A 20724-nucleotide genomic window follows, 5' to 3' on the forward strand; every position below is an offset into this window, starting at 1 on the left:
ACCAGTATCGGGCAAGAGCAGCGAGCTGGTGTGCAACGCCCCCGGTTTCTACAGCGTTTCGATATTAGGTTGTAGCGGCACCTGTAGCGCCCCGTGCTGATAGCGTTTTAGAAAGCTAGTGTGCAGAGCTGTCCTGGGGTGCTACGGGAAGGAATGATTGGAAAAAGTAAGTTATATTAATATTTCTCTGATTTATTTTTGCGATTCACCTGAATTTGAGGGGAGTAATTGATCGGGAATGTTTTTTGTCCCGATTTTTTTTTCCAGGGAGGGCTTTCATCGGGCGCTACAAGGCCGGCTCTTAAACAATGGATTTTCAGTTGCTCACCCAGTCTAGCACCCTTTGAGAGGTATGGAACGCCTTCCTTAGCGCTCCACTCCATTCTTACGGTACAGCAACCGAATATTTTGGCTGCTGTCGCAAACCATTTTCCGGTGCAAAATTTACCGTCCCACTGCCATTTGCGCCCGAAGGAGCCTCCAACTAAAAATCCAGACACTATGCCCCCTCCCAAGCTCTGTTCTCTATCTGGTTTTGGATTGGATGAAAGGTAGTAACCCTAACTGTATGATTTGATTTTGTTACAGTCAACAAAACTCACAGAAGGGCAGGTCCTGTGTTGTCCATTTGAGAACTTAATGATTTTCGACAATGCTTGAACAAGCTGTAGTGCAACAGTTTCTAAACTCCAGATCGTGAAAGATTTCTTGATACAGCTGACTCAGTTATGAACAAATTTGTCCCCTCCAAAAATCCCTCCAAGAACAGAGCGAAGACTATAAAATAAATGTACCAGCCTTGAAAAGCAACACAGTACGAGCCTCGATTGCTTTTTACTTGCGGATGAAAGACAGTATTTTTTTAAAAAGGGGAAACTCAGTTGCTACCACAGGGGGATGATTCACAACCATCCTTCATATCCATTTTAATGGATTATTATAAACAGATGTTTCATCGGGGGAGAAGTTTTGCTGGAGCACAACTAAGCTGTGTTCACATTAAGGAAATTGTCATCAAGTTGTCATGCTTGGAACTGAAGTACTTGTTGTGAATTCCTTGGTTCATTTATTGTACTCTGTTGATGTTTTGCGCAAAACTTTTTTTTTTAATGTTGTGTAACTCAATGCTAACGGGAGAGTGGAACTGCTGCATCGTTAAATCAGCCTGAATTCATAACTCCGTGATAAAAATTGAACATGGTAAATGGGCCAAATAAGGCCTAATGTCGAGGAACAGTATCTTGAACCACAAGGACGCCTTCGAGACTTCCGCCCCGTTCTTGTCTCGGGCCATTCTTCACGCTCAGGCCCAGCACTGAAAATAGGCATTTGCCCACTTGTAAATGAGGGGCCGAATGCCTGTTTCTGAACCCCTCTAAGAAATTGGGCAGCCCTGAGCAGAGCAGGCTCCGGGCCTGGTATTCCCTGCAGTGTAGCTGCAGTAATGTTACTCTTGTTCATTTTAGTTTTAAAGCATAATGTTACGCTGGCAGATTATTTACAGCAGTATTGCAAATATATCCATTCTATAGCGCCGACTTCTATGCCCTGCGCCTGGCCAAACTAGGACAGGAGCGGAGTTAAAATGGTGGAGCTGGACTCACGGTCTCGTTCCCGCTCTGCCACCATTTATCCCATGGGATCTTCTGCACAGGCGGCTGGGATGCAAACCTGGATCAGGCGGGAGCCTCATTAATTCAGGCTAATCACGGTCCTTTGATACACGTTGGACTCTGATGGCATTTTAATTAGGGTCGCTAACCTTCCAGGAAATTCCTGGAGGTTGCAGGAATTAAAGATTTATCTCCAGGACACTGCTACAAGTAACCCAGGAGAAAATCACAGGGGCATTAAAAAAAAAACGTGTGTGTGTTTTTTCATTTCTATCTTTCGGATGAGACGTTAAACCGAAGCCCTGTCTGCTCTCTCAAGTGGGCTTAAAAGATCCCATGGCACTATTTCAATGATGTCCAAGAGAGTTATCCCCAATGTCCTGGCCAATATTTACCCCTCAATCAACAAAATAAAAAAAACAGATTATCTGGTCATTGTCACATTGCTGTTTGTGGGAGCTTGCTGTGTGCAAATTGGCTGCCGAGTTTACCACATGACAACAGTGACTACACTTCAAAAGTACTTCCTTGGATTTAAAGTGCTTTGAAACGTCCGGTGGTACTGAAAGGCGCTATATAACTGTAATTCTTTCTTTTTCCCTTTCTGTTGTACATGTGCCAACAGGGAAAAGTGAATTCTGCATTATCCATTACCATTTTTCCGAAATAAAAGGGTAAATCATAAAAAAAAGCCTGCACATTATACGATCGTATCATTTACAAGCATGAACGACTAGTAAAGCTGTTATCACAGCATCACTTTCAGTATGCAGTGAGTGTCCATCATCGCCCTTTGTCGGCTGCGATAGAAAACGTAATTAACTACTCCAGGCTACTCGCAAATAGCTACTAGATTGCTCTGAAGATCACTAATGCTGCTCCAAAGCAGAGACATTTATTACTCATGTGCATATCATACTAAATAAATGCACATAGACTCTTCGAGGCACTTCCTGTCAATGTTCTTCCCTTGCTGTATCTGATCAAAGGCCGGCAGCTGATGGCAGTCCCGAACAAAAGGAATTCTATGGGGACAATTTCCCACCAATTCAATTTTTCTTCTTTACTGAAGGGGCTGCTTGTTATCATCCCACAAGAGCACAGCCCAGATCAGGAGCTCAGTGGTATGGGAGATTGATTGAGGGGACAGAAACTGGACATAGTGCTCCAGATGACGTCTAACCAAGGAGCTATATAAGGCCAGAATGGTGTCCTTTGGCTTGTAGAGATTGATGGAGTTAGATGTGGCCCAAAAGGGAGTTAGATGTGGCCCTTACGGCTAAAGGAATCAAGGGGTATGGAGAGAAAGCAGGAATGGGCTACTGAAGTTGCATGATCAGCCATGATCATATTGAATGGTGGTGCAGACTCAAAGGGCCGAATGGCCTACTGCTGCACCTATTTTCTATGGGCCCAAGTTTCCACATGATTTGCGCCTGATTTTTAGGAGCAACTGGTGGAGAACGGACTATCTTAGAAATCGCAATTCTCCACATTTTTTTTTCTGCAGTTCTAGTCAGGGAAAACAGTTCTACTTTGGAACAGAATTTTTTCTTCAAAAGGGGGCGTGTCCGGCCACTGACGCCTGATTTCAAAGTTTCCACAGTCAAAACGTACTCCAAACTAACTTAGAATGGAGCAAGTGAAGATTTTTGTAGAACTGAAAAAACCTGTTCGACACATTAAAAAATCAGGCGTAGGTTACAAATAAGGTGTCCAGAACGAGGTGGGGGGGGAGGGAAGGGAAGTCATTAAATTCTACAATAAATCCTTATTTATACTTCTACAAATATTATACAAATAAATCCAACCTGAATAAACATTTATAAGCAAAGAAAAGATTAAATAAACCATCTTCCGACCTGTGTGAAAGTGCTTCAGCCAGCCCCACAAGTTCGTTCATTCGTTCCTGACGGCAGGGGGGGAGGAGGAAGCTGTTCCCGATGGCGGGCGGGCGGGAGGGAGGGAGTGTGGGCCCGACCGACAGACCGCCTGCCCGCCCGACCGCAGTGCGGGGGGGGGGAGGAAGCCGTTCCAGACGGCGGGCGGGCGGGAGTGCGGGCCCGATCGACCGAACGCAGCGGGGGGGGGGGGGGGCGTGAGGAGGAAGCCGTTCCAGACGGCGGGCTTGAAGGAGTTATAGGGAATAAAGCTGCATACATTCTATTGCATTTTTTGCATCCCTCTGCGTGAAACTCCTGCAACAAACAGTGACTCAGTGTCCTCAGTGACAAATCCAGAGGTGGAATGACTATTGAAATGTGTGTTGGCTTAGAAGCAGGGCGGGGAAACAATTTATGCCTATTGCATTGAAACAGATGCAATTTTCTATAGAACACAAAGGAAAATGCAGGAAAGTGAAGTGGCAAATCGTACTTGCTTGGAATTTAAATTAAATTAAAATTCTAGCCCTTTGTACAGATTTAGAAAATAAAGCGGGCAAAATTGCTCTTTTAATAGCCCCATTAGTGCCCCAGGGGATGCTAATGGGAGGCACAAACAACGTGAATTTCTCGGCCACTGTTTTAAAATTCTGTGATAGTTATGACTGAACAAGTTGGGGAGTGATAGCTTGGTTTGGTCCAAATAAAACGAACAAAGTCAAACTAATCCAACACCAAAAGGAAAATTCCAAATCTAAAAACTTTCAAAATGTACAAATCTGCAGTATTACATCCATTGCGACATGCAAAGATTTCCAACCTTGCACTTTATACCACAACTAAGGCTGTAATTTGGCATGGTGATTTTTTTGGGGGAAAATCATTGATTAATCATGGCAAAAAAGTGTGATAATGAGCTGAGCCTATACTTGGAACGTAGGTGTCAGCTGAGGTTCAGTGGGTAGCATTCTCACCTGAGTCAGCAGGTTGTGGGTTCAAGTCCCACTCCAGAAACTTGAGCACATGATCCAAGCTGATACTCCAGTGCAGTGCTGAGGGAATGCTGCACTGTCGGAGGTGGTGTCGTTCCGATGAGACGTTAAATTGAGGCCCCATTTGCCCTCTCACGTGAATGTAAAAGATCCCATGGCACTATTTAGAAGATGAGCAGAGGAGTTCTCCCCGGTATCCTGGCTAATATTTATTCTTCAACCAACATTACTAAAAAAAAATTGATTATCTGGTCATTATCTCATTGCTGTTTGAGGGAGCTTGCTGTGTGTATATTGGCTGCTGCGTATCCTACATTGCAACAGTGACTGCATTTCAAAAGTGCTTCATTGGCTGTAAAGCTCATTGGGATTTCCTGAGGATGTAAAAGGCACTCTATAAATGTACCTTCTTACTTTTCTTTCTTTCACCTCCTCAGGTCCATTTCCAAGGATTTTCAGAATGAACCTTTTCATTAAGGTGAGTACGTTCTGACTTAAACTGACTCCGAGCTCTGCAGTTGAACTTTCCAGCCTTGCTCACAGCCAGGATATAAGCTTATCGCCATCTGATAATTAGCTCTCTGTACAGGCATTGCAAGCTGGGTCCATGATTGAGAGTCCAGACATCCCAAATTGACGCCCCAACCTCCAGGTATTGAAGCTGTAGGGTTCCATGATAAATAGTTCTCAAGCTTTCACAAAACTCATTTTCTGTAAAGTACTGAAGCATTACCACAGAACCCGCTGACATTTGCTCAACCCCTAGGAAGGAAAATAAATTGTCTGCCAAAATGCCTTCCTAAAACCTAAGAGATTTGTCTGAATTTCAGTTTCAATATTTCTGCTCTCACTGAACATGAAGTAATCAACTGTTGCAATTACCTGTAGCAATGTCAGTTTGGGTCCTTGACGGTTTCGGAATGGTTATTTTCAGTTTTCCATCACTGAGGTGAATCTGCAGAGCTCCAGCTGCCTCGCGAAGTTCATTGTACAGCAGCAGACCGTCCCTGTTCCACGTGCGGAATTGGAAACTAACAGACAGTCCTTCCATTTGAGGCGTGCCGGGCAGCAGCAAGTAACTACTGGAACTCATGAATGTGACTGGAATGCTACGTGGCTCTGAACATGAAAAAGTTACATTGCCCTAAAAGATTATGAAGAGAAAAAGAAACATTTAGTAATGATAGGTTTTTTTTTAAATGCTGATTGACTAAACGTGTGTCAGGATTCTTTGTAAACCAAGATTAAATGAAAAAAGAACATAAGAAATAGGAGCAGGAGTAGGCCATTTGGCCCCTCGATCCTGCTCCGCCATTTAATAAGATCATGGCTGATCTGATTTTGGCCGCTCCCCATAATCCTTGAACTTGTTTTCCATACACTTTTAGTACATTAGGGCTAATTTTCATTTGCTCTTTCAGAGAAACGTTAAACCGAGGTCCCGTCTGCTCTTTCAGTGTCGATGTAAAAGATCCCATGGCACTATTTTGAAGAGGAGCAGTGGAGTTATCCCCGGTGTCCTGACCAATATTTATCCCTCAATCAACATAACAAAAACAGATTATCTGGTCATTATCACATTGCTGTTTGTGGAAGCTTGCTGTGCGCAAATTGGCTGCCGCGTTTCCCACATTACAACAGTGACACCATCCAAGAAAGTACTTCATTGGCTGTGAAGTACTTTGAGATGTCAGGTGGTCGTGACAGGCGCTGTATAAATCCAAGTTTTTCTTTCTTTTCTCTGCCGGGCAGGAACAAGGCAGTGGTGACCCAAAAAGTGCTGTACGTATGGCCCCATAACTGTTCTATTCCTGCCTGGCTCAATTTTCCTTGGGCCTTCCGCATCTCGGGTCCAAGTGGAAGCCCTATTTCAAGAGGCTAAATGGAATCCTATGAAGTACATGGGATCCCAACACAATTTTTTAGGTGCTGAAAGGCAGGATGCTCCTCCAGATTCCAGAGAAGTCTTCCGACCTGTAGCTGGCCTAGTTGTACCTCAACCCCCACTCCCCGCACCCCACCCCCAAAAAGTAGAACCATCAGAATCCCCACCCTCCCGACCAGGAAGTTACCTTTGAGCACCCGAACAGTACTTGCAGTTCACTGGGATTATGGAAATTCTACCCAGTGCTCAAAAATGGGTCGGGCCTTTCAGCAGTGACTTCAGGTGGGTGGTGCGAGTGCTCCTACGACCGCTTGCGCAAAGTCAGACCCTGAATTCCTTTATATACATTATTGCAGGTTTTGCTAACAAAACTGCACCTATAGGTTGGAGCAGTCTTCATCATGCATTAATACATTGTCAGTTACTGGTTGTTAAGGAAATGTCTTTAAACTGCAACATCAAACTGATACGAACTACAAAGGCAAACGTTTAAATACTTGTCACATAATGTTACAAATTGGATTCAATCTAATTTTCCCAATCAGTAAACCAGCATATTTTAAAACAGATTTTTAAAAATATGTGCCAACTGGCCCTGCCAACAAAATGCATTATTATGCCAAACATCATTAACCTAGCATGTCGAATCGATATTGCCCCCAAAATGGGTGTAAACAGGGGACTGGAAATCAGAGTGCGGAACAATTACAATGGTCCTCTGTGCACTTGATTACACATGGAAAGTTCCATCAACATTTTCCTCTGGCACCTAACCGAGGGGGGGGCGGCGGGGGTTGAGATGTTCCAGGATTTGACCTAGCGACGATGAAGGAACGGCAATATATTTCCAAGTCAGGACATTGTGTAACTTGGAGGGGAACTTGCAGGTGATGGTGCTCCCATGCGCCTGATAAGAACATAAGAAATAGAAGCAGGAGTAGGCCTTTTGGCCCCTCGAGCCTGCTCCGCCATTCAATAGGATCATGGTTGATCTGATCTTGGCCTCAACTCCACTTTCCTGCCTGTTCCCCAAAACTCCTTGACTCCCCTGTGTTATATATGCCGACTTGTACTTACTCTGTACAACCACCAGAGGGCTCATCCCCTGGAGTCCCAAGGGATTTCTTGGGAGCACAGGTATTTAAGGAGGCTTCACAGGTTGGAGAGGGCACTCTGGAGACCTGCAATAAAAGGCTAAATTCATACTTTACTTTGAGCTCACAGTGTTCAGTCTGACTCTTTCTCCATACACAACAACTGGTGATGAGATGCAGATAGCGAACCCAAAGATGCAGAGAACAGTGGGCATCCTGGAGAAATTTTCGGAGGGAGATGATTGGGAAAATTTTGTGGAGCGACTCGATCAATACTTCGTGATTCCCCAATGAGCTAGATGGGGAAGAGAGCGCTGCCAAATGAAGGACGATCCTCCTCACCGTCTGTGGGGCACCAAAGTATGGCCTCATGAAGAATCTGTTCACTCCAGCGAAACCAATGGAGAAATCGTACGATGATTTGTGCACACTGGTCCTGGAACATTTGAACCCGAAGGAAAGCGTTCTGATGGCGATGTACTGGTTCTACACATACAAAAGTTCTGAAGGCCAGGATGTGGCAAGTTATATTGCCGAGCTAAGACGCCTTGCAGGACATTGCGAATTTGAAGGACAGTTGGAACACATGCACAATGCCTTTTATTACTTGGCATTGGCCACGAAACCATAGTTTGCAAACTTTTGACTGTAGAGGCCCCAACCTTGAGTAAGGCATAGCGATAGCCCAGGCGTTCATTGCCACCAGAGACAATATGAAGCAAGTCCCTCAGCACGCAAGTACTGCTACAAGTACTGTGAACAAAGTGATGTTGTTGTCGAATCGTAACATACAGGGCAGTTCACACATACCTGCAGCTACATGTCCGCAGATGACTCAGAGTCCACCTTCAAGGGTGATGAATGCAAGGCCATTAACACCTTTTTGGTGCTGCGGGGGTGATCATCGTTTCAATTCATGCCGATTCAAAGAGTACGTTTGCAAGGACTGTGGAACAATGGGACACCCCCGATGAGTGTGCAGGCGAGCTGCTAAGCCAGTTAAAACTGCAAACCACCATGTTGCAGAGGAGGACAGATCCACGGAGGATCACGACGAACTAGAGCCTCAGATAGAGGAGGCAGAGGTACATGGGGTGCATACATTCACCATGAATTGTCCCCCGACAATGCTGAATGTTGACCGAAATGGATTCCCAGTTTCAATAGAGCTGGACACGGGCGTGAGCCAGTCCATCATGGGCAAAAAGACTTTCGAAAGGCTGTGGTGCAACAAGGCCTCAAGGCCAGTCTTAGATCCAATTTGCACGAAACTAAGAACTTACACGAAAGAACTGATTCCTTTAATCGGCAATATTACCATAAAGATCTCCTACGATGGAGCGGAGCACAAGCTACCACTCTGGGTGGTATCGGGCGATGGTCCCACGCTGCTCGGCAGGAGCTGGCTGGGAACAATACGCTGGAACTGGGATGATGTCCGAACGCTATCGCCCATTGATGACACTTCGTGTGCCCAGATCTTAAACAAATTTCCTTCGCTGTTCAAACCAGGCATCGGGAAATTCCAAGCAGCTAAAGTGCAGATGCACCTAATTCAACATAGAAACATAGAAACATAGAAAATAGGTGCAAGAGTAGGCCATTCGGCCCTTCGAGCCTGCACCGCCATTCAATGAGTTCATGGCTGAACATGCAACCTCAGTACCCCATTCCTGCTTTCTAGCCATACCCCTTGATCCCCCAAGTAGTAAGGACTATATCTAACTCCTTTTTGAATATATTTAGTGAATTGGCCTCAACAACTTTCTGTGGTAGAGAATTCCACAGGTTCACCACTCTCTGGGTGAAGAAGTTTCTCCCATCTCAGTCCTAAATAGAAACATAGAAACATAGAAAATAGGTGCAGGAGTAGGCCATTCAGCCCTTCTAGCCTGCACCACCATTCAATGAGTTCATGGCTGAACATGCAACTTCAGTACCCCCTTCCTGCTTTCTCGCCATACACCTAGATCCCCCTAGTATGTAAGGACTTCATCTAACTCCCTTTTGAATATATTTAGTGAATTGGCATCAACTACTTTCTGTGGTAGAGAATTCCACAGGTGCACCACTCTCTGGGTGAAGAAGTTTCTCCTCATCTCAGTCCTAAATGGCTTACCCCTTATCCTTAGACTGTGACCCCTGGTTCTGGACTTCCCCAACATTGGGAACATTCTTCCTTTTTTTAAAAGTGGGGTTACATTGGCTACCCTCCACTCGATAGGAACTGATCCAGACTCAATGGAATGTTGGAAAATGACTGTCAATGTATCCGCTATTTCCAAGGCCACCTCCTTCAGTACTCTGGGATGCAGTCCATCAGGCCCTGGGGATTTATCGGCCTTAAATCCCATCAATTTTCCCAACACAATTTCCCGACTAATAAGGATTTCCCTCAGTTCCTCCTCCTTACGAGACCCTCTGACCCCTTTTATATCCGGAAGGTAGTTTGTGTACTCCTTAGTGAATACCGAACCAAAGTTCTTGTTCAATTGGTCTGCCATTTCTTTGTTCCCCGTTATGACTTCCCCTGATTCTGACTGCAGGGGACCTACGTTTGTCTTTACTAACCTTTATCTCTTTACATACCTATAGAAACTTTTGCAATCCGCCTTAATGTTCCCTGCAGTTTCTTCTCGTACTCCATTTTCCCTGCCCGAATCAAACCCTTTGTCCTGCTCTGCTGAGTTCTAAATTTCTCCCAGTCCCCGGGTTCGCTGCTATTTCTGGCCAATTTGTATGCCACTTCCTTGGCTTTAATACTATCCCTGATTTTCCTTGATAGCCGCGGTTGAGCCACCTTCCCTTTTTTATTTTTACGCCAGACAGAAATGTACAATTGTTGTAGTTCATCCATGAGGTCTCTAAATGTCTGCCATTGCCCATCCACAGTCAACCCCTTAAGTATCATTCGCCAATCTCCATCCTAATGCAGAATTCCACCATATTATGGTCACTCTTCCCCAAGGGGCCTCGCACAATGAGATTGCTAATTAATCCTCTCTCATTACACAACACCCAGTCTAAGATGGCCTCCCCCCTAGTTGGTTCCTCGACATATTGGTCTAGAAAACCATCCCTTATGCACCCCAGGAAATCCTCCTGAAAGTATTGCTTTCAGTTTGGCTAGCCCAATCTATGTGCATAATGGATTACCCCTTATCCTTAGACTGTGAACCCTGGTTCTGGACTTCCCCAACATTGGGAACATTCTTCCTGCATCTAACCTGTCTAAACCCGTCAGAATTTTAAATGTTTCTACGAGATCCCCTCTCATTCTTCTGAACTCCAGTGAATACAAGCCCAGTTGATCCAGTCTTTCTTGATATGTCAGTCCCGTCATCCCGGGAATCAGTCTGGTGAACCTTCGCTGCACTCCCTCAATAGCAAGAATTTCCTTCCTCAAGTTAGGAGACCAAAACTGTACACAATACTCCAGGTATGGCCTCACCAAGGCCCTGTACAACTGTAGCAATACCTCCCTGCCCCTGTACTCAAATCCCCTCGCTATAAAGGCCAACATTCCATTTGCTTTCTTAACCGCCTGCTGTACCTGCATGTCAACCTTCAATGACTGATGTACCATGACGCCCAGGTCTCATTGCACCTCCCCTTTTCCTAATCTGTCACCATTCAGATAATAGCCTGTCTCTCTGTTTTTACCACCAAAGTGGATAACCTCAAATTTATTCTCATTATACATCATCTGCCATGCATTTGCCCACTCACCTAACCTATCCAAGTCACTCTGCAGCCTCATAGAATCCTCCTCGCAGCTCACACTGCCACCCAACTTAGTGTCATCCGCAAATTTGGAGATACTACATTTAATCCCCTCGTCCAAATCATTAATGTACAGTGTAAACAGCTGGGGCCCCAGCACAGAACCTTGCGGTACCCCACTAGTCACTGCCTGTCATTCTGAAAAGTACCCATTTACTCCTACTCTTTGCTTCCTGTCTGACAACCAGTTCTCAATCCATGTCAGCACACTACCCCCAATCCCATGTGCTTTAACTTTGCACATTAATCTCTTGTATGGAATCTTGTCGAAAGCCTTCTGAAAGTCCAAATATACCACATCAACTGGTTCTCCCTTGTCCACTCTACTGGAAACATCCTCAAAAAATTCCAGAAGATTTGTCATGCATGATTTCCCTTTCACAAATCCATGCTGACTTGGACCTATCATGTCACCTCTTTCCAAATGCGCTGCTATGACATCATTAATAATTGATTCCATCATTTTACCCACTACTGATGTCAGCCTGTTTTCTCTCTCGCTCCCTTTTTAAAAAGTGGGGTTACATTGGCTACCCTCCACTCGATAGGAACTGATCCAGAGTCTATGGAATGTTGGAAAATGAGTGTCAATGCATCTGCTATTTCCAAGGCCACCTCCTTAAGTACTCTGGATGCAGTCCATCAGGCTCTGGTGATTTATCGGCCTTCAATCCCATCAATTTCCCTCACACAATTTTGCGACTAATAAGGATTTCCCTCAGTTCCTCCTCCTTACGGGACCCTCTGACCCCTTTTATATCTGGAAGGTTGTTTGTGTCCTCCTTAGTGAATTCCGAACCAAAGTACTATTTCAATTGGTCTGCCATTTCTTTGTTCCCCGTTATGACTTCCCCTGATTCTGACTGTAGGGGACCTACGTTTGTCTTTACTAACCTTTTTCTCTTTACCTATCTATGGAAACTTTTGCAGTCCGTCTTAATGTTCCCTGCAAGCGTCCCCTCGTACTCTATTTTCTCTACTCTAATTCCGGGGGCACGACCCATCCATCACAAGTTGAGAGCAGTACCGTACATGATGAGAGAAAGGGTAGAGATTGAGCTAGACCGGCTGCAAAGAGAGGGCATCATTTCACTGATCGAGTTCAGCGAGTGGGCCAGTCTTATTGGGCCAGTCCTATTGTACCAGTCCTTAAGGGAGACGGCTCCATCAGAATCTGTGCCGATTACAAAGTAACTATCAATCATTTCTTCCTGTCGGACCAATACCCACTACCAAAGGCCGGCAATCTCTTTTCAATGCTAGCGGGAGGAAAGATGTTCACGGAGCTGGATGTGACTTCAGCCTACATGATGCAGGAACTGGAGGAATCATCGAAGGCTCTCACCTGCATCAACACGCACAAGGGCCTTTTTGTTTATTACAGATGCCTGTTTGGAATCCGATCATCGGCGGCGATTCCAGAGAAACATGGAAAGTTTACTGAAGACAGTCCCTCGCACCATGGAGTTCCAGGACAACATCTTGGTCACAGGTCCGAACACAGTCGAGCACCTACAGAACCTGGAGGAGGTTCTTAGTCGACTCAACCGTGTGGGGCTTAGGTTAAAACGCTCAAAGTGGAGTTCTTGGGAAGGAGGATTGCAGTGGATGGCATCAGGCCCACCAACGTGAAGACGGAGGCAATCGAGATCGCACTGAGGCCATAGAACGTGATGGAGCTGCGGTCGTTTCTGGGACTCTTGAACTAGTTTGATAGCTTCTTACCGGGTCTCAGCATACTGCTAGAACCACTACATGTCTTACTATGAAAAGGGGGCGAATGGTTTTGGGGCAAAAGCCAAGCAAATGCCTTTGTAAAAGCGAGAAAATTGATATGCTCAAACAAATTGCTTGTGTTGTATGATCCATGCAAGCATTTGGTACTAGCTTGTGATGCATCGTCATATGGTGTCGGGTGTGTATTGCAACAAGCTAATGAATCCCGGAAATTGCAATCGGTTGCTTATGCATCCAGGAGTCTGTTTAAGGCTGAGAGAGCCTACAGCATGATTGAAAAAGAAGCGTTAGCGTGTGTCTATAGGGTAAAGAAAATGCATCAATACCTGTTTGGGCTAAAATTCGAATTCGAAACTGACCATAAGCCACTTATATCCCTGTTTTCCGAGAGTAAATGGATAAATACCAACGCATCGGCCCGCATCCAAAGATGGGCGTTCACGTTGTCCGCATACAACTACGCCATTCGCCACAGACCAGGCACAGAAAACTGCACCGATGCTCTCAGCAGGCTGCCATTGCCCACCACAGGGATGGAACTGGCGCAGCCCGCAGATCTAGCCATGGTTATGAAAGCATGTAAGAGTTAACAATCAGCTGTCACTGCCCGGCAGATCAAAACCTGGACAAGCCAGGACCCCTTATTATCTCTAGTCATTGGCTGTGTGCTTTACGGAAGCTGGTCCAGTGTCCGAGTGGAAATGCAGGAAGAGATAAAGCCGTTCCAGCGGCGCAAAATGAAATGTCTATACAAGCAGACTGCCTTCTGTGGTGCACTCGAGTTGTGGTCCCCAAGAAGGGCAGAGACGCCTTCATCAATGAACTCCACAGTACCCACCCAGGCATCGTAACGATGAAAGAGATAGCCAGATCCCACGTGTGATGGCCCGGTATCGATGCAGACTTAGAGTCCTGCATTCACAGATGTAATACATGCTCGCAGTTAAGCAATGTACCCAGGGAGGCGCTGCTAAGTTCATGGTCTTAGCCCTCCAAACCGTGGTCTCGGGTACACATCGACTATGCAGGCCCGTTCTTGGGTAAAATGTTCCTTGTGGTTGTAGACGCGTACTCCAAGTGGATTGAATGTGAGATAATGTCGGCTAGCATGTCCGCTGCCACTACTGAAAGCCTGCGGGCCATGTTTGCCACACACGGCTTACCCGATGTCCTGGTGAGCAACAACGGGCCATATTTTTCCGAGTTCAAAGAATTCATGACCCGTAACGGGATCAAACATGTCACATTTGCCCCGTTTAAACCAGCCAATGCTCAGGCAGAGAGAGCAGTGCAAACCATCAAGCAAGGCTTAAAGAGGGTAACTGAAGGCTCACTGCAGACTCGCCTATCCCGACTCCTGCTTAGCTACCGCACGAGACCCCACTCGCTCACTGGGATCCCATCTGATGAGCTGCTCATGAAGAGAGCACTTAAGACAAGGCTCTGGTTAGTTCACCCTGATCTACATGAACAGGTAGAGAGCATACGGCTTCAACAAAGTTCATACCATGATAGCGCAATTGTGTCATGCGAGATTGAAATCAATGATACTGCATTTGTATTAAATTATGGACAAGGTGCCAAATGGCTTCCCGGCACTGTCGTGGCCAAAGCGGGGTGCAGGGTGTTTCGGGTCAAACTTTCAAATGGACCCATTCACCAGAAACACTTGGACTAAATCAAACTCAAATTCACGGACTATCCTGAGCAACCCACCTTGGACCCTACCTTTTTTGATCCCCCAACATGCACACCAGTGGCAACTGGCACCATGGTTGACCACGAAGCAGAACCCATCATCGAGAGCAGCCCTGCAGGGCCCAAAACACCAGGCAGCCCAGCAAGGCCAGCTGCACAGCAGCCCAGCGAGGGCCCAACAAATGATTCAATAACACCAGGTTTCACACCAAGACGATCAACCAGGTCAAGAAGTACCCCAGATCGACTCACATTGTAAATAATTACACTATTGATTTTGGGAGGGCTGTAGGGGAGTGTGGTTATATATGTGGGCAAGTATTTACTCTTTACAGCCACCAGAGGGCTCATCCCCTGGAGTCCCAAGGGATCCCATAATCTTTTGGGAGCATAGGTATTTAAGAAGGCTTCACAAGTTGGAGAGGCACTCTGGAGACCTGCAATAAAAGTCTAAGGTCATAGTTTACTTTGAGCTCACAGTCTTCAGTCTGACTCTTTCTCCATACACAACAGCGTGTAGTTCAAAAAACTATCCATCTCCATCTTAAATATATTCAATGACCCAGCCTCCACAGCTGATGTCCTTGTGCTTCTTGGTGGAGGTGGTCGCAGATTAGCATGGATAGTGAATTGTCTGGCGAACAGAAAGCAGAGAGTCGGGATAAATGGGTCCTTTTCGGGTTGGAAATCGGTGGTTAGTGGTGTGCCACAGGGATCGGTGCTGGGACCACAACTGTTTACAATATACATAGATGACCTGGAAGAGGGGACAGAGTGTAGTGTAACAAAATTTGCAGATGACACAAAGATTAGTGGGGAAGCGGGTTGTGTAGAGGACACAGAAAGGCTGCAAAGAGGTTTAGATAGGTAAAGCGAATGGGTAAGGTTTGGCAGATGGAATACAATGTCGGAAAGTGTGAGGTCATCCACCTTGGGAAAAAAAAACAGTAAAAGGGAATATTATTTGAATGGGGAGAATTTACAACATGCTGCGGTGCAGAGGGACCTGGGGGTCCTTGTGCATGAATCCCAAAAAGTTAGTTTGCAGGTGCAGCAGGTAATCAGGAAGGCGAATGGAATGTTGGCCTTCATTGCGAGAGGGATGGAGTACAAAAGCAGGGATGTCCTTCTGCAACTGTACAGGGTATTGGTGAGGTAGCACCTGGAGTACTGCTTGCAGTTTTGGTCACCTTACTTAAGGAAGGATATACGAGCTTTGGAGGGGGTTCACTAGGCTGATTCCGGAGATGAGGGGGTTTCCTTATGATGAGAGATTGAGTAGACTGGGTCTTTACACATTGGAGTTCAGAAGGATGAGGGGTGATCTTTTAGAAACATTTAAAATAATGAAAGGGATAGACAAGATAGAGGCAGAGAGGTTGTTTCCACTGGTCGGGGAGACTAGAACTAGGGGGCACAGCCTCAAAATACGGGGGAGCCAATTTAAAACTGAGTTGAGAAGGAATTTCTTCTCCCAGAGGGTTGTGAATCTGTGGAATTCTCTGCCCAAGGAAGCAGTTGAGGCTAGCTCATTGAATGTATTCAAGTCACAGATAGATAGATTTTTAACCAATAAGGGAATTAAGAGTTATGGGGAGCGGGCGGGTAAGTGGAGCTGAATCTACGGCCAGATCAGCCATGATCTTTTTAAATGGCGGAGCAGGCTCGAGGGGCTAGATGGCCTACTCCTGTTCCTAATTCTTATGTATTTGGGAGGTGCAGCCGAAAAAGCCGTGGCAAGTGTTTAATACTTTGCTTATGTAAACGGAGCCCAAATATCTTTCGTCGATTTCACAGTTCCATCAACTTGCTGATATAAAATTAGTGCCCAGGGTTGCCAGAACCTGAGCTTTTGATGGATGGGCTTTTAAAGAGCCTGAAAACCGAAGAATAATTTGCAACCTTTGTATTATTACTGTTATCATTCTGGGAGTGTAGATAACTTTTTGACAAATTTTGAGCCAGAGACATTTTTATATCAAAAACGATGATGGATTTTCCCATAAGAACTCCCCTTTACTTGTGTTTTTAGGATGAAGAAGAGGACAGATCAGCCTGCACCAAGATGTTTTCCATATCACTCAATGGTACATATGTATTTGCATTTCTAACACAAGGCATGCATACCTACAGTTGTCAGAGAAGTAGTGCTTCAATTGCCGGCTGCAATTCACGAGGGAGCCTATGACTAAATCATGCTGCTAAGCAATGTTCCCTTTAAGGTGCATGGCCATGCAATCACGCACCAATCGGGAGGTCCCACGCATGCACGGCCGCGCAGCAAATTTAAAGGGATCTCGCACTCATACCGCAAATTAAAGGGAACATTGCTGCCAAGTGACCTACATCCACTCTCACCAATAGGCATGGCACTACCAGTCACTGTGGAGGTCACAACCGCTTTTATGTTCGATGCATCTGGATCATCGAAGTTGTCACAGGCAACATTACCCACATTAGTCCATTTCCTTCCCCATGGACTAGCAGCAACAGCATGAGAGGCGTGTACAATTTTACCAACTGGTAGGCTTTTCGGAAGAAACGAGAAACCATAACTTTCACTCTTGTGGCCCTACACATGATATCACTTCTCACATTAATTGAAAAGAAATCCACTTTTTCCAGGACAAATCATTCCACTTGACCGGCAGCCTATCCATCACCTTAAACATCTACTCCCTCCACCACCGACGTACCGTGGCCACAGTGTATATCGTCTACAGGATGCACTGCAGCAACTTGCCAAGGCTTTTTCGACAGCACCTTGCGGGAGGGTTTGCTAGGGCTGTTGGGAGGGTTGAAGCTAGCTTGGCAGGGGGATGGGAACCAGAGAATAGATTCAGTGGGGAGAGAAGCAAAGCTGGAATTTGGCAGCAGAAAAGTAGGAAGAGAATCTGGAAGAGAGAGGAAACAATGGCTCTGACACTTTCCAGTCCTTCAGGTGTGGTACCAGAGGACTGGAGGACTGCTAATATTGTACCTTTGTTTAAAAAGAGAGAAAGAGATAGACCGCGTAATTACAGACCAGTCAGCCTAATCTCAGTGGGAACATTATTGGAAAAAATCCTGAGAGACAGGATAAATCTTCATTTGGAAAGACATGGAGTCAGCAGGAATTTGTTAAGGGAAGGTCCTGTCTGACTAACTTGATTAAATTTTTCGAAAAGGTAACCAGTAGGGTCGATGAGGGCAGTGCATATGATGTAATATGATGTAGCTAAGGTCCCATATAGCAGACTGGTCACGAAAGTAATAGCCCATGGGATCCAGGGCAAAGTGGCAAGTTGGATCCAAAATTGGCTCAGAGGCAGGTAGCAAAGGGTAATGGTTGATGGGTGTTTTTATGACTGGAAAGCTGTAACCAGTGGGGTTCCACAAGGCTCAGTGCTGGGTCCCCTGCTTTTTGTGATATATATCAATCTTGAATATTGGGGGTATGATTAAGTAGTTTGCAGATGAATCTAAAATCGGCTGTGTGGTTGAAAGCTGAAAGTTGCAGACTTCTCAAAGATATCTATGTACTGGTCATGTGGGCATAACAGTGGCAAATGGAATTCAATCGGGATAAGTGTGAGATAATGCATTTGGGGAGGTCTGACAAGTCAAGGGAATACACATTAAATTGTATGATACTGAAAAGTGTAGAGGAAGAAAGGAACCTTGGAGTGCATGTTCACTGATCCCTGAAGGTAGCATGCCAGGTAGATAAAGTGGTTAAGAAGGCATATGGAATACTTGCCTTTATTCGTCGAGGCATGGAATACAAGAGCAAGGAGTTTATGCTTCAACTGTATAAAACACTGGTTAGGCCGCAGCTGGAGTACTGTGTGCAGTTCTGGTCACCATATTATAGGAAAGATGTGATTGCACTGGAAAGGGTGCAGAGGAGATTGACAAGAATGTTGCCTGGACTGGAGAATTTTGGTTATGAGGAAAGATTGGACCACCAAACAGTAGTTGTGAGGTTGGGGACAGCATGTAACAAGAAATAAGGGATGTGTGCAATAAAGGTACAGCAGTTATCATGGGCAACTTTAATCTACATATTGATCGGGCTAATCAAACTGGTAGCAATGCAGTGGAGAAGGATTCCTGGAGTGTATTAGGGATGATTTTCTGGACCAATATGTCGAGGAACCAACTAGGGAGCTGGCCATACTAGACTGAGTGATGTGTAATGAGAAGGGACTAATTAGCAATCCTGTTGTGTGAGTCCCCTTGGGGAAGAGTGACCATAATATGGTAGAATTCTTTACTAAGATGGAGAGTGACACAGTTAATTCAGAAACTAGGGTCCTGAACTTAAGGAAAGGTAACTTCATAAGAACATAAGAATTAGGAACAGGAGTAGGCCATCTCGCCCCTCGAACCTGCTCCGCCATTCAAAAAGATCATGGCTGATCTGGCCGTGGACTCAGCTCCACTTACCCGCCCGCTCCCCATACCCATTAATTCCCTTATTGGTTAAAAATTTGGTTAAAAAATTATCTATCTGTATGAGGTATGAGGCGTGAATTGGCTAGAATAGACGGCAAAGGATACTTAAAAGGTTGACAGTGGATAAACAATGGCAAACATTTACAGATCACATGGATGAACTTCAGCAATTGTACATCACTGTCTAGAGTAAAAATAAAATGGGGAAGGTGACTAAACCATGGCTAACAAGGGAAATTAAGGATAGTATTAAAACCAAGGAAGAGGCATATAATTTGGCTAGAAAAATGAACAAACCTGAGGACTGGGAGAAATTTAGAATTCAACAGAGGAAGACTAAGAGTTTAATTAAGAGGGGGGAAATAGAGTATGAGAGGAAGGTTGCAGGGAACATAAAAACTGACTGCAAAAGCTTCTATAAATATGTGAAGAGAAAAAGATTAGTGAAGACAAACGTAGGTCCCTTGCAGTCAGATTCAGGTGAATTTATAATGGGGAACAAAGAAATGGCAGACCAATTGAACAAATACTTCGGTTCTATCTTCATGAAGGAAGAGGCAAATAACCTTCCGGATGTACTAGGGGACAGCAGGTCTAGTGAGAAGGAGGAACTGAAGAATATCCTTTTTAGGCGGAAATTGTGTTCGGAAAATTGATGGAATTGAAGGCCGATAAATCCCCGGGGCCTGATAGCCTGCATCCCAGAGTACTTAAGGAAGTGGCCCTAGAAATAGTGGATGCATTGGTGATCATTTTCCAACAGTCTATCGACTCTGGATCAGTTCCTATGGACTGGAGGGTAGCTAATGTAACACCACTATTTAAAAAAGGAGGGAGAGAGAAAACGGAATATTATAGACCGGTGAGCCTGACATCAGTAGTGGGAAAAATGTTGGAATCAATCATAAAGAATGAAATAGCTGTGCATTTGGAAAGCAGTGACAGGATCAGGCCAATTCAGCATGGATTTATCAAAGGGAAATCATGCTTGACGCATCTTCTGGAATTTTTTGAGGATGTAACTAGCAGAGTGGACAAGGGAGAACCAGTGGATGTGGTGTATTTGGACTTTCAAAAGGCTTTTGACAAGGTCCCGCATAAGAGATTGGTGTGCAAAATCAAAGCATATGGTATTGAGGGTAATGTACTGATGTGGATAGAGAACTAGTTGGCAGACAGGAAGCAGAGAGTTGGGATAAACGGGTCCTTTTCAGAATGGCAGGCAGTGACTAGTGGAGTGCCGCAGGACTCAGTGCTGGGACCCCAGCTCTTTACATTATACATTAACGATTTAGATGAAGGAATTGAGTGTAATATCTCCAAGTTTGCTGATGACACTAAACTGGATGGCGGTGTGAGCTGTGAGGAGGACGCTAAGAGGCTGCAGGGTGACTTGGACAGGTTAGGTGAGTGGGCAAATGCATGACAGATGCAGTAAATTGTGGATAAATGTGAGGTTATCCATTTTGGGGGCAAAAACACAAAGGCAGAATATTATCTGGATGGCGGCAGATTAGGAAAAGGGGAGGTGCAATGAGACCTGGGTGTCATGGTGTATCAGTCACTGAAAGTGGGCATGCAGGTACAGCAGGCAGTGAAGAA

At 45.2% G+C, this 20724-nt stretch overlaps 1 protein-coding gene across 1 annotated transcript in view; it reads right to left on the reverse strand.

Annotated features, from left to right (window-relative positions):
- Positions 1-20724, reverse strand: part of LOC139253730 (contactin-associated protein-like 5) — a 1639232-nt gene that overhangs the window by 678285 nt on the left and 940223 nt on the right. Inside the window, exon 8 of the mRNA XM_070873523.1 lies at positions 5371-5632. Within this exon, the coding sequence (XP_070729624.1) occupies positions 5371-5632 (262 nt within the window). The remainder of the gene's footprint in view (positions 1-5370; positions 5633-20724) is intronic.

The sequence above is a fragment of the Pristiophorus japonicus genome, chromosome 3 (assembly GCF_044704955.1).
Source record: "Pristiophorus japonicus isolate sPriJap1 chromosome 3, sPriJap1.hap1, whole genome shotgun sequence".
Taxonomy (NCBI): Eukaryota; Metazoa; Chordata; class Chondrichthyes; family Pristiophoridae; genus Pristiophorus; species Pristiophorus japonicus.